The 13,816-nt window shown below is 39.4% G+C and overlaps 1 protein-coding gene across 4 annotated transcripts in view; it reads right to left on the reverse strand.

Moving 5' to 3' along the window:
* Positions 1-10,330, reverse strand: part of Ap1s2 (adaptor related protein complex 1 subunit sigma 2) — a 25,257-nt gene extending 14,927 nt beyond the window's left edge. For 3 of the 4 annotated variants that reach the window (XR_007233328.3, XM_048440638.3, XM_087902833.1), the window contains exons 1-4: positions 10,177-10,330; positions 7,934-8,112; positions 2,801-2,909; positions 1,028-1,165 (exon numbers count right to left, since the gene is read on the reverse strand). Coding sequence is in view for 3 of the 4 variants with exons in the window: in XM_048440638.3 (XP_048296595.1) it covers positions 1,028-1,165; positions 2,801-2,909; positions 7,934-8,112 (426 nt within the window). In the remaining variant the exon portion in view is untranslated. The remainder of the gene's footprint in view (positions 1-1,027; positions 1,166-2,800; positions 2,910-7,933; positions 8,113-10,176) is intronic. The other variant, XM_048440637.3, reaches the window with a different exon arrangement.
* Positions 10,331-13,816: the final 3,486 nt, after the last annotated feature.

Consider the following 13,816-nt stretch of genomic DNA (forward strand, 5'->3'; position numbering starts at 1 on the left):
AATTATTCTCCTCCCCTTAGTCATTCCTTTAAAGCTAGTCATTTCAGAAATGCTAGAAAAAAATTTAATTTAAAGTCTGTTTTACTAATTAAAACCATAATAAGTATGTAATAAAAAGTTAAAATAAACTAAGAATACAAATCTACTTTCAACACTTTAGTAAATGAACCCATGGGACACAAATATTCATTTATATTGGATGTATGTATACACACACACACCTTAATGAAAATACCTATTTTTTTCTTTACTAACCCATTTTCATGCTAAACTTTCTAAATTGTAACAACCACAATTAGTTCTAACCCATAATTTAATTTGGTACCTAAGCATCAAACACATGGATTAGCTCAGGATGTTGAAGGCATTTAGAAGAGAAAGGGGTTGCTATATTCTGGGATATGGAAGTTAAGATAGGAGGAATATAATAGTTTTTACAGAACATGGTTAGTTATTTCAAAAGAACAAACAGAAGTACAAATTTATCTTAAGTTAATTTTGTTAACACAAAGCCAGAGGGTTCTATAAAAAGCATAATTAGAAAACACTAACATTTGCTTGGCTACATTTGCACTTAATGGACATGAAATGAAAACATGAACCAATTTGGAAAGGAAATGCCATAATCTCACAGTCAACTCCTAATTATCCACACTAATGAAAAAGGTGGGGGGATTTTAAGTAATTCAAAACAAAGGATGAGGAGTTCTCCAATGTTATTATTTTTGGCCAATTGTTCCCCCTTTTAATATATACATTTATTTATCTATTTATTCATTTACATATTTTAATTCAAGTATTCTGTCGTCTAAACCAGCCTGACTTGCAGGCCATCTCTACAGAGAACCATCCATCCATAGATAACTGAGTTGATGTGACTGACACATATTCCAGTCAAACTGAACATGAACACGACATACCAAGCATGCTTTGAAGTAATTTCTGAAACTTGTAGGAATGATGACTGAGATTTCCCTAGCAAAAGCAAAACATGCTAGTTTTCTTTCCAGGAGCCTAAGTAGCTTACCTCCTGCAGGAGATCAGCCTGTTCAATTGCTTTAAGGACATTTTTCTTGGACGTTTCCTGAACTTCTCCTCCCAAAAGAAATTCATCCAAAATAAAATAGGCCTTCTCAAAATTAAAGATGATATCAAGTTCACACACCTGAAAAGCAAAAGCAAAATGAGACAAAACAAACAAAGCCTGTTAAAACTTGAGCTAAAGATGTTTATTCACTACTAGGTAATGAATAAAATCTGATCAGATTGAATTGATCTTAATTCTTTTCATGGAAATCTTGCTAATTAAGCACCATTGATTTAAATAAGCTTTAATTTTCAAATCTCAAGTACTTGACAACACAATGCCTACAAGTTAAATCTGGCTCTGCACACTCCCTATGTAGTCAACCTAATAATTTTCCACTCATAGAAACCAATCTTTAAGTACATATTTCTTGAGTAATGTGATTAAGCTGCTAATGATTCGGAAAGCTATACTTCACACTTCCAAAATGCTAATGTCAGCAATAGGACTTTTCTATTTCACTAGTGTTTGTGTGTGTGTGTGTGTCTGTGTGTGTGTGTGTTTGGTGTACAGGTGTCCAAATGGGTGTTGTTTCTTGGGAGTCATTTACTTGCTTTTTAGAGACAGGGTCTCTCACTGGGACCTAGGCCTCACAGACTAGGCAAGGCTGGCTGGTCTGTGAGCTCCAGAGACCTGCCTCCATCCTCCTGGAAATAAAAGTCAAAGTTAGGGACTGAAGAGATGGGTCACCAGTTAAATGCACTGGCTCCCCTCTTCCAGAAGGTCAAGGTCCAATTCCCAGCACCTATATTATAACTCACAAGCACCTGTATCTCTACTTCAAGGGGATTTGATATTTTCTTTTGGCCTCTGTGGACACCAAGAGTGCAAGTGACGCATAGACAGGCATGTAGGCAAAACACCCATACACAAAATTTAAAAAGCAGCAGCAGTAGGAGCCAGTATTGGCTTTTTATGTGTGCATACTAGGGTTAAATTCAGGTTCTCATGCGTGTGTGGTAATCATTTCACCAACTGAGCTAACTATTCAGCCCCTCAATTTTACTATTTTAAAACTTATTCTCACTATTATAATTAAATGAATAGATCTGTGGGGCCAGAGATTCTGAAAGTTGACTAGATGCACTGACAAGAAATAAGAGTCAGTGCAGGGTGGTGGTGGCACACACCTTTTAATCCTAGAACTCAGGAGGCAGAGGCAGGTGCATTCCTATGATTTCAAGGCCAGCTTGGTCTACAGAGTGAGTTCTAAGATACCCAAGACTACACAGTGAAACGCTGTCTGGAAAAAACAACTAATTAACTGCAGCACAATTAATAAAAACCCAGAAGGTAAAAAATCCTGAAGGTCAGAAAAGCAAAGCAGCTAGCCACTGGCTCTTACTTCTGCCTCAGTCTGAAATGGTGATACTGCCTCCAGGAATCTCAGAATGAGATTGTGTCTAAGAGCTGTCTCTTCCCATCTTTTATTCATCTCTAGGGTTGGGATTAACAACTGGTTTCTATGGCAAACTAGTGTGGCTACTGGGATTAAAGGTGTGTGTCACTACTGCCTGGTCTGTAAGGCTGACCAGTGGGGTTATTTTACTCTCTGATCTTCAAGCAAGTTTTATTTATTAAAATACAAATGAAATATCACTGTAACCAACCAACCAGATAAATAAATAGTCAGTCCTGCCTCTCCTCACAGTTAGAATCCCCAAATAATAAGCTTATCAGAGACAAGATAAAAACTAATCTACTACTACTCACACTGCCAAAATACTTGTCAAGTAATTCCACGTAACGATGGATTATTTCCAGGGTAATCAGTTCATTGTCCTGATCCTCAATAGCACAGCAAAAATATAAACTGGCATATCTGTAATGAAACAGAATCACAGAAAAAATGTTACCCCTATAATCATGTTCTCTAAATTTTCCATGCCCTGTTGTACCAGTCCTCATGCTTATTATAATTACATTTATTCTTCTTTTAAAATAAATTGGTTTTCTCCTGGATTATAAAAGTAATAAATGTACAAGAGAAATTTTGAAAAATACAGGCAAAAAGAAAAGAGAAAAAGAGATAACTCAATCATGTCTCTTAGAAGAAGTAATTGATCTTGCTCTTCTTTTCAGGTTGCTTTCTGAGCATTTAAAAATATAATTGAGCCAGTTTTTCTTTAGTTTACTTAATTAGAACCAAATATACAGTGTGATTGATTCAAACTACAAGCAAACGGGGAGAAAACAAGCTGTCAATATATCCCAACTGAAGGGCTTATTGAAGAAATTATCATTGTTTTAGAACATGTCATTGAAGAATAATGTATACACAAAAATCTCATGTCTACAAGCCTGTGGTCTTTCAGAGTAGACATTTCAATGTGTTCCCTCATCCCCAGTAAAAGAAACTGGAAAGACAAAACAGGGCACCATCTCTAACTTGAGCAAAGATCTTCCTCTTGTTCCCATCATAGCCTTGATTTGTTTATCTATTTAAAAAGCAAGACTATTCCAACTCTTCACCCTCCCTAATCCATGATCTTCAGCAGCATCTCCAGAGTGGCACAAATGATATAGGTTCTTAACCTTCCTAATGTTGCGACCCTTTAATACAGTTCCTCTTGTTGTGATGACCCCCCAAACTTAAAATTATTTTCATTGCTACTTCATAACTGCAACTTTGTTGCTGTTGTTAATTGTAATGTAAATATTTTTGGAGGTGGAGTGTTGCCAAAGGGGTTGTGACCCACAGGTTGAGAAACACTGATATAGGAGCTTGAATTATGAAAACTAAAGATCAAAGGAACATATTTAAAAATGACAGACCAAAAGACAGATACAAGTTGTTTCTATGAACTGAAGAGAATAACAAATAATCATATTACAGAGATTATTAATAGTAAATGTGGAGTAACATTCTTTATTGCAAATGTCTCCCATGCTACTCTTAGGCATCCAGTATATATCTCCTTGCTTTTTTTTATCCACAGTACTGCCTCTTTGTTTACAAGTAAATGATATTTAAATACCAACTAAATAGTTGAAGGTCTTGAAGTATACTGATCATGAATTTAAAAATGAACAGGACTGATATATCTAGGTACCGACCAAAAATACTTTTGTTTGTTTGTTTCTTGAGACAAGGTTTCTCAGGAGCTATGGAGCCAGTCCTGGAACTAGCTCTGTAGACTAAGCTGGCTTCGAACTCACAGAGATTCGCCTTCCTCTGCCTCCCAAGTGCTGGGATTAAAGGCGTGCACCACCACTGCCTGGCCAAAAATACTTTTAAAAGAAAAAAAAAATTGAACTCCTTCAACAGTATTTCATTTGAGTTTTTTCTTTTCATTCTAGAAATCAAATTCAGTATCTCCTATAGCATTCACTGTCAGCTTCAATCCTCTAAATGTTTACTTCACTAAGAATGAGGAAAAGGCATCAACTTAAAGAACTACTTCTTCCAGGTGAATAGACAACTATTAGCATGATAGGAACACCTCTTCAGAAAGCTAGGGAAGTACTACAGCAGGTACCACAGAGAGATTCACTATCCATGAGGTGCTAAATGTTAGTGAAGGCTTTTGCATATTTTACCATCTTAATCTCATAACATTCCTATCAAGATATCATTATTACTTGCATTTATAGGAGACCCAGGCTTGAGTAACTGGATGAGAACAGAAATTTGACCCTGGAGCCCAAATTTTCAATTAAAAACCACAGCTGTGAAGTGTATTAAAAATAATCCTGCACCTGGCTAAAATTAAAATATGCTCAATGCAATATATTAAGAGCTTTGAGAAAGCAAAAGAGACAAAAAATGCCATACAGATTTAGTAAAAGATTACTAAGAAAACCTGAAGAGTACTCCCTATTTTTAGGACCAAATGGTGCTTTAAAATTCAATATGAGCTCATGTTGTTCTCTTAGTAAAATTAATAATAGACTAGTAAGAAGAGAGGTATGTTTAGTTATTTTTAGCACCATGGATTAGGGCTTACTCTAATTACTGGCACTCAGAACGTCTGAAAGTGCCTATTCTTATATTCAAAACACATGACTTCTCTGCAGTCAGCTAAATATCAGCTGACTGTGCATGAATGTATCTAAACTATTCTCAATACCCACTGGTATGTCGTTAAAATTTCTTTTGTTAGTAAAGAAAATCAATAAGTACCCTTCAACAAATTCTCAAGCTGGTAACATGGGGATGCATTTTAAAATTAATTTTAAAAGACCTAAATTCAATTGCCTCTACTATAAAATGTTGCCCCACTAAGCATATAATGTTCTGTCTCTAGTGGATATTTGGGAGCATTTATTTTAAAGATGAGGAAACAAAGGCAAAAAAAAAATCAAAATATTCAAAGTCACAAAACTAGGTAATGGCACATGGGAACATATTGTAAGTCTTCAGATTTTTCAGCTTGTCTTCTCAACTACAATACCCTTATACCCCCACCGCTTCCTTCCACAAAGGGAAAATATGTATGTCAAATGCTTAGGGGTGAAGAATGTGGACAGGACAAATAAACAAAGACAATATAAAAAACACATACTAAGAGAAACATTGAAAGTGCTAGAGCAGAATTTATTAGGAACTCAGTAGAAGTTCTATGCCTTAAAAGGTCTTATCTCTTCCAGTCGGAGCAGGGAAAACACATCACCTGATAATAACAAAATACACGGTTAAGTTTGAAATAGATGATTGATGCTTTCAGTATGAAATAGGAGGGGCCTACAGAAACATTTTACATTTTGTATATGAAACATCTCAATAAAATTATTTTTTCTTTTTGTTAAATCTAAATTTTATTTGGAAAAAAAAAACCTTTGATCTAAATATCAGATCAGGTTGGAGTTCTCTTTTGTAATTTCTGATAAAGGCAGGGAGATCTACAGGAAGAGGCTGAGTGGCAAGTGTATGAGCTCCAACCTGCTGTTTCCTTTCCTCTGAATGGCCCATTCATGGGCTCCATTCTCTTGCTAGGATTTTCTTCCTCCACACGGGGGACTCCTTTCACTATCTTAGAAATAAGCTTAAACATCTCACACCTTTTATAAACCCTGTCCAGGATTCCAAAATCCAGGTCTATGGGCAGTTATCACCTCTTCTGTCCTTGGCAAAGCTCTCCCAAATATTCTATACATGCAGGTTCAATTTCTCTACCTTTCCATCTTCACCTCATTACATTAAAAATCCTGTCTCTACTTCACTGACAATGTTCTGGCAACAGGCAATGCATGAAATGCTCACTATAAGATTCTAAAAAGCTCTTCACTTTTATTGAACTTCACACAACAGTGTGTTCTTACTCTCAAATCTCTCTGCTCCTGACTACTGACCTAACAGCACTCCTTTGCTTCTCATTTCGATCTGTGGGCCCCCTCTTCAGCCCTTCCACCTGCACCAGAATGCTGGTGATTTAATACATAAAGTCTAATTTTCACCCTCCAGCTTCACGGCTATGCCTACCGCATCCCATCAGAGAGCCAAGTGAACAAATATGGCCATATCAACTTGTCCCTAAATTAACCAAATTCTCTAGCTTACCTTTCTTCCCATAAGCCAAACTCTAGAAGTGGAGGTGACACCACTCCCTCTTTCTTTCGCTGCTCTCTCTGCTTCTTGGGGTGATCAAATTTTCTCAGACTTCCCTAGGTAACAGCCTCTCAGCTCAGGATCCAATTATCATGCAGTCCCCCACTGATCCTGCAGGTGCCAGTCTCAGTCCCTTTCACTCCCCCAGCCAGGGTTTCACTGCAATCTTTTGAGAAATGCAAATCTAACCTTATTTCTTTCCACACCTGTTTAAAACCATTGCCTCCACACTTAAACCTTAAGTTGTAGCCCCATGTCCAGCATCAGTATATGACCTATTTACAAATTCTCATCTTTTATAAATTGAAATTTGAACAGTAACCGTCTTTTGCAAATCCAAGACCCATCTCTAGTGCAGACAGCAGAGGCCAATTGAGCCAGAGTACAGGATTCTTTTTTCTGATCCGCAAAAGCAATTGGATTTCTACTTGTCTTAGATAAGATTCTTCACCTTCATGGCATTCCATACTGTTCTCTGCACACACCATCAAGACAGTGTTATATGCGGAAATGCTTTTATTTTAAATGCACTAAATTATTCAAAGGAGACCAGAACTGGGGAAGAAATAAATGTTCCCTCAAGAAACATTCTGTAAAATAAAGGTGCATAGCATTAAAGAAAAAGAAACTGTATAAAAAGCTAACCTACAAGTTATTTTGCAACATCACGTTTTAAAAAACATCTGTACCTGGTAAAATTATCATATCTAAGCCCAACTCCTCCACATCAACAAGTCTATTTCAAATTAATAAATACTACTAGCAAAGAGATCGTGTATATACACAAGTATTTAAACATCTGTATAGTGAAATGGTCTATGTGCCCAGGATCTTTATAAGTAAGATTAATTATAAAAGTCAGATAAAATGAATGCCAAATATCAGTTATTTGATAAATAAATCTTCATGGATTTGTTGAGAGAAAGGATCATCATACTAGAGTCTATACATGCCTGAATTTATCAATTTACTTAAAAATTTAAAATACTGACCCTATTAACCCTGTAATGAAATGAATCCATTGACTATTTTCTAAAATGATGACGAAGCACGAATAATTATTTGTCTTTAGTTATATAATTAATTTAAAAATGATTCCCCTGCTGCTAGCACTTCTGTTTAAGGCAAGCAATCAAAACAGCCATTATTTTTATATGGAAAGTTTTCCTTTAAACTTATTTCATTTAAATATTTGTTAATCCTTGTTTATCAACAAAAAAGTCTGAAATGTCCTAATCTGAAGTAATGCTAACATTTGGTCATATTTCACCTTTCTGATAAATTTTAAAAAATGATACCTTTTATAAACAATCTTCAGATCTCTCCACTCCAGGAAGCTGCACATCTTAGGTTTCCGAGCTAAAACGGTTTGAACAAGTTCTCTTGTGATCTTCTTCTTCTCTTTGTCTGAGAGTGGGACATACCATTTCTGCAGCCGCAGCTTTCCCTGACGACTAAAAAGCAACATAAACTGCATCTGTTAAGATAAATAAAATCAAGATTACATACAATTACCTAGGATAAACTGTTAAGATCACATGGTTTTCAGAGCTGCTTTGGGGATACAGTTAAACACCCTGCCAAATGATTAGTAAGCCATCAACATTTCTATGCAGGTTATAACAACAGAAAATTCTTGTGGAAAGGTCTTCTTACAATGCTTCGTAGGTAAGTGTGGAAGAGAGTGTCTGGCAATAAGAACAGGTGGTAAGCTCGAGTGAAATTTTTGAAGAACAAGAACTCTGATAATTTAAGAGACAATTTTCTCCCTTGTTACACATTCCACACTCTCTGTGCATCAAAAGACAACTGTAGACACCAGGTAGTTGCTGTAGGGCCATTTCTAGGAAAGAGGAGACCTATGGTTTTTCACCCCGAGGCCATTCTAGTTTCAGGCTGAATTTCTTGCAGACAGGCTACTCATCAGTTAAAGCACCCCCCTCAATTTATGCTAGCATATTTTAAGCAAAACAGAATACTAATCACAAACAACACATTTTTCTTAACAAAAGCCTGATTTTTATGTTTTCATTTCACTGTTATAAAATCCAACTATCACAAATAAGCACTCAAGAACTGAGTTAATGTACATGAAAGAGAATGCAAGTCTAAAAAGCTTGGCCAAAAGTTACTCATATTGAGACAGGGCATAGAGTACTTAAATTAAAAAAAAAATAAACAACAAAATTTTGAGACATTTCACAGAATACCTATTTTAAAACAAAAAAGAACACATTTGAATGTATGCTGGATTCTAGTGTGTTTTTATACTGAAGCTAATTTGTACGGATTTACTTAGCATTTGCATGGCTGTTGGTCAGGCGACGTTTTCTAAAGCAGGTATTTTATAATTCAACTGATAAGAACAAGCTGTATTGTAAAGCTAATTTGAAGGTAAAATTCAGGTAGGTGTTCTCTTTTAACCCTTTTCAGTTCCTTTAACAGCGACAGTGCAAGTGAGACCCCAAGGCAGGTTCTTAATATTCACTACACCTTAAATTTGAACATCGGGAAGAGGAATTTACGTAACTAATATAAAATCAAACTGGCTCTAAATTTCAACAGGAAATTCACCTCGCAATATCCCAAAAAGGCATCAAGAAAACATCCGGAAATTTATGGCGTAGCCATTTAACTTTAGTAAAGTTAAAATTGGCTATTACCCACACACAAGACGCTATATAATTCATTGCTAGCAAAGTGCTGCCCATGTAAGTTCTGAAGACAGCGGCATTCGAAGAGGACAAGTGAAGCAGCAACTGGACATTCAACGCAAACCGTTACTAGAACTTGGGGAAGGAAACGATTGGGTTTTCTTAAATCTTGGTGACCAGGAGAGGGTTTGCTAACGACAGGAGTGTGCTCCAGGCTATCTGTAGCAGGGTCCAGTATCCGCCCTACCACTTTGTAGGACGAAGAAACCACGCATTTTGCTTAAAACAAATGATGTGCTAACATGGGACGAAAGCCCTGGCACAAGTATTCCTTTTCCTTCGCTTCGATTTTGCCACAAATCTCGGGACAAAAATTTCTTCAGATTAGTATTAAAACAAAAACAAAACAAAAAGCAACAATAGGCTTAGCCTTGGAATGGGCTCCGGTCCAGCATCCCTGGGGTCCCGCAGTCTTGGACGCCTCCCCTCCTCCCGGGACCACACTCCATCACTGCCCAAAGCCCGGAGAGGTGACCGGCAAAGAGCGGAGCAGAGACAATGGCATCCGCTGGCCCGCCAGGGGCGCCAAGTCCTCGGTCGCTGCCACCCCCGGCCCCTCCCCAAAATGCCCCGCCAAACTTGAGGCGATCGGCGAACCACAGGTGCCTCGGGGTCCCCGCGGAACCCAGGACCGGCCCCAGCATCACTGGCGCGCCGCAGAGTGAAGAGCGGAGCGCCACCGCCGCCAGAAGTGAGTTTTGGGGCGCGGCGCCCCGGGAGGACTCGGGGTGGGGTCGTCGGGGCGCTCACGGGGCGGCGGGGGGCGCGCCCGGTCATCTCTCCCTCTTCCCATCCCTGCCACCTCGGCGGATCCCCTCGACACTTACGGCGGCCGCGGGCCGCGGACGCGGCGGAGCTTGGCCGGCTGCGGAGACCGAGGCAGCGGCGGCTGCTGAGGGGAAGCCCCCGTCGCCGTGCTGTTGAAGGGAAGCCGTGGTGCCGCCGGGAGGGGACCCGTCTGGCGGAGGGCAGGCTCAGGCTGCGAGGGTAGGGCGAGCCAACAGTCCCCGCCCCGGAGGCTGGACGGAGGAGGAGCCCGGGCTGCGGCGAGCGGAGAGGCGGGCCGGAGGACGAGCGCCAAACTGCCGAGGGGGCGCCAACCGCCTCTAGTATCCTCGCAGTTGCCGGCGAGAGCGAGAAAGCCGATTGGTCAAATGGCCGCGGGGAGGCGTGGCGAGGGCCGGAAGTCTGGCCACGTGACCCGGAAGCGGCTTTGCTGTGGGGTGGGGGGGCGCGCCTGCGTATTTCTCCCCGTGCCGCTGGGACACAGCCCGCGGGGCTGTCCTGGCTCCTTTAGTGGCGCGGGAGGATGGGGTTCCGCGGCGCCCTTAGCTGACCCCGTGGTGCAGGCTAAGGATGGTCCGCACTGCAAAGAGCCGACTTCGAGCTCCAGTGACTCTCCGGGTCCCCAGAGGGTTGGGCGGGGAGGTGTGACAGTCGGTGCTGATGGTGGGAGGAAGGACGGGAGTGCTGCAACTCTGGGGAAAACAAGTCAGCGCTTTCGTGGTGCCCGCGTTTGCAGGGTGGCCCCTCCTTTCCAGTGCACTGCTCCAGCCCTAGCTAGTCCAGACACTTCTCGCCCCAAGCTTTGCAAGAGACGCTCTGCGGGGCTTGCTTCACCCAGCAGTGCGGCGGACTGGAGGAGTTGCGGTCCGCTCTCTGCGCAAAAGCCCAGACGGCGCTTAGTCCTCCAGATCCCGCTTCCTTCTCACGGTCTCGCCCCTCACCTTCCCCCGATCGGGTTCCAGTTTAGCCTTGCTGACGACTCGCTCTTCTTGGCATGTCCTTCCTCTAATGTCACATCTCTGAAGCCTCACCCTAAAGCCCCGGAACAACGAATCCCTCTTTTACCCACATGCTTCTGTTTAGCGCATCTTGGATTTTATTCGTTTAAGAACCTAGTTCCCTGCCTGGTCTTTAACACTACTGATAAATGTGAGTTGCCTAATCAAATTATGAAATGATGATAGACTTGTTAAAAAGCTGAAATGTTGACTTAGTTCTGGGCATATAATGGATGTCCATGTTTTATTTGAATGATAGAATGGATGAATCATCTAGTTCAACTCATCTTTTATAGATAGGGGGAGTGGAGACCCATAGGATTAGGTGACCTTGCTTGGACAGTCGTGGATTTCCTATGTCAAATGTTCTTCAGTACTCCAATCACCTCTATTCCTACAAAGGAAGCCAAAAGAGCATTTGTTGGGCCATGCCTTCCTTTGCAGAGGTTACTAAACATGAATTTTAAATTAACCAATGTAAGAAAAAGATGCTACATTTTAAACAAAGTTGTATTTACTCAATTTTTTAAAAATCCCTTATTAGAGATAATGTTCATGGTTATGCCTTACAGTGCCAATGTAATATATGATAGGAATTTGAGGTCATTTTATGATGCCTTTGTTTAGCAAAATAACACTAGAATACCTTCTTCCCCTTTCAGCAATAATATGCTGCTTGGAAAGGTTCCTACTGACGTGTGTGTGATTGATATATACTGGAATACGAAAGTGGTTAACAGAAAGTGGAATTGGCTTTTGGTAGGTCTTTAGGCCCCCTGCCCAAATTTCTCTTGTTTCCTGTCCAAACATGCCCCTGAAATGCCAATGTCTTTTTTCTCCTTGAATACAGGAAACAGATGTCATTAGCCAGTTTAAAGACAGCACTAATACTACACAATGAAAGCCTACCCTCTGATTCAAGACACTGCCTTTTCTTTTTGTATACAAAACACCTATGTCCTCAAGGTTTCTGAGATAGCCAATTCCCAAGTCTAATCTCATTGGATATGTTACTAATGTTGGTTTGTACCTCTGGAAATGATGGGAGACTTGCTAATGACATATTGGCAGTCTCATCTCTGTGTTTCTAGCCAAAAAAGAAAAAAAAAGAAAAAAGGTGGGGAGGGCTGGGGGTAGAGAAGGAATTATGGGAAAATAATTAGCAGCTGAAAGCAGCTATTACATAATCTTGGCTGCTTATTAATTTAGCAGAAGGAATGGCTTATTAAATTCTAATAGCAATAGCAAAACTGCAAACAACCTACAATTAACAGAGCAGGGCCCATTATTTTGTTAATATGTTCTCTTCCTTTGGCAAGTATATGAGAACAAAATTTATAGAAGCAGATGGTCTTTTTCAGTAGATTATAGATGGTTTATTCCCCAGCCTTAGTACTAAGTGCTAATCGTGCATTCACTGTGAAAGACAAAAAGAAACACGGCTGCCATCTTTGTTAGTAATTAACTAGCTTGACTTTGATTTCCACATTTCTCAAATTGTAGGCTTTGTTGTATACATGTTTCTTCTGACCTAATATCGTTTTCAACTGCTATGCCAATGCATTATCATTTTTATTCTTTTGTCTTTGTTTTCAGAATGATCCTGCCTTATGTTAATAATACAAAATTATGTGTGAAAAATTAATAACCAGAATTTGTATGTGTTTGTTAACTTTTTTAAAAAGTGCCTTGCTGTCATGTATGCTAGCTACAAGATGTGAGGGTAAAATAGAGATTCTATTTTTTAGCAATAAAGTTTGGATACTATATTACTTAAAGTTAAAAAAAATAATTTTAGTTTCCTGTTAAATTTGTCATAGATGCACATTCTTATGTCTGCTCCATATTAAAATATGACTAAATGAAAAGGGAAAAAGGACAATGTTTAAAATATGCCCACATAGAGCTATAGAGATGGTTGATTGGTTAAGAACACTGGCTGCTATTGTAGAAGACCCAAGTTCAGTTCCCAGCACCCACATGACAGTTCATAACTGTAACTTGAGTTCTCAGGGGTCTGACACTCTTTTCTGGCCTCTCTGGACACCAGGCACAAAGGGATGTTCAGATATGCATGTAGGCAAAGCATATATAATATATGTGATAAAAGTTACTTTGAAAAATAACTAAAACATGCCCACATGGATGATGAGATGGAACCTTAAGGATGATGAGAAGGCCAATAGGGATATTAAGGTACAATATCATCTAAAGACTGATGATTTAAATAAAAAGTCGACAAACTGAAAATATGAAAAATTCATGTAGAAGTAAGGAGAGGTTACAGTAATGCTGAAGTAAACGACATCTGAAAGAAACCCAGAAGCTGAATTATTAGCTTGTTTCTTCCATTCTAGGAAGCAGACTCCAGAATCAATGGCGAATTTCCATGGTTAGAATCTTGTGGTAGAATATAACCAGAGGGATTAATATATTTTATTTTGATTTTTAAATGACTTAAGTATTATCATGGAGTAGCTAGAAAATTAGTGGTGCATTCAATTAGTAGTGCACTCTCTGGTAGAGTCTTCTACAAAGTTCCTTTAGTCAGCTTTTTGATTACTTTTACACAATATTATAACTCAGTATTAAATCAGTATATAAGTTATATGCAGAAATGATGCTTAGAGTTTATACATTTGTATATCTCATGATAAAGTTGTCCCAAAGAGAAAATGGACCT

The sequence above is a fragment of the Myodes glareolus genome, chromosome X (assembly GCF_982192425.1).
Source record: "Myodes glareolus chromosome X, mMyoGla1.1, whole genome shotgun sequence".
Lineage (NCBI taxonomy): Eukaryota > Metazoa > Chordata > Mammalia > Rodentia > Cricetidae > Myodes > Myodes glareolus.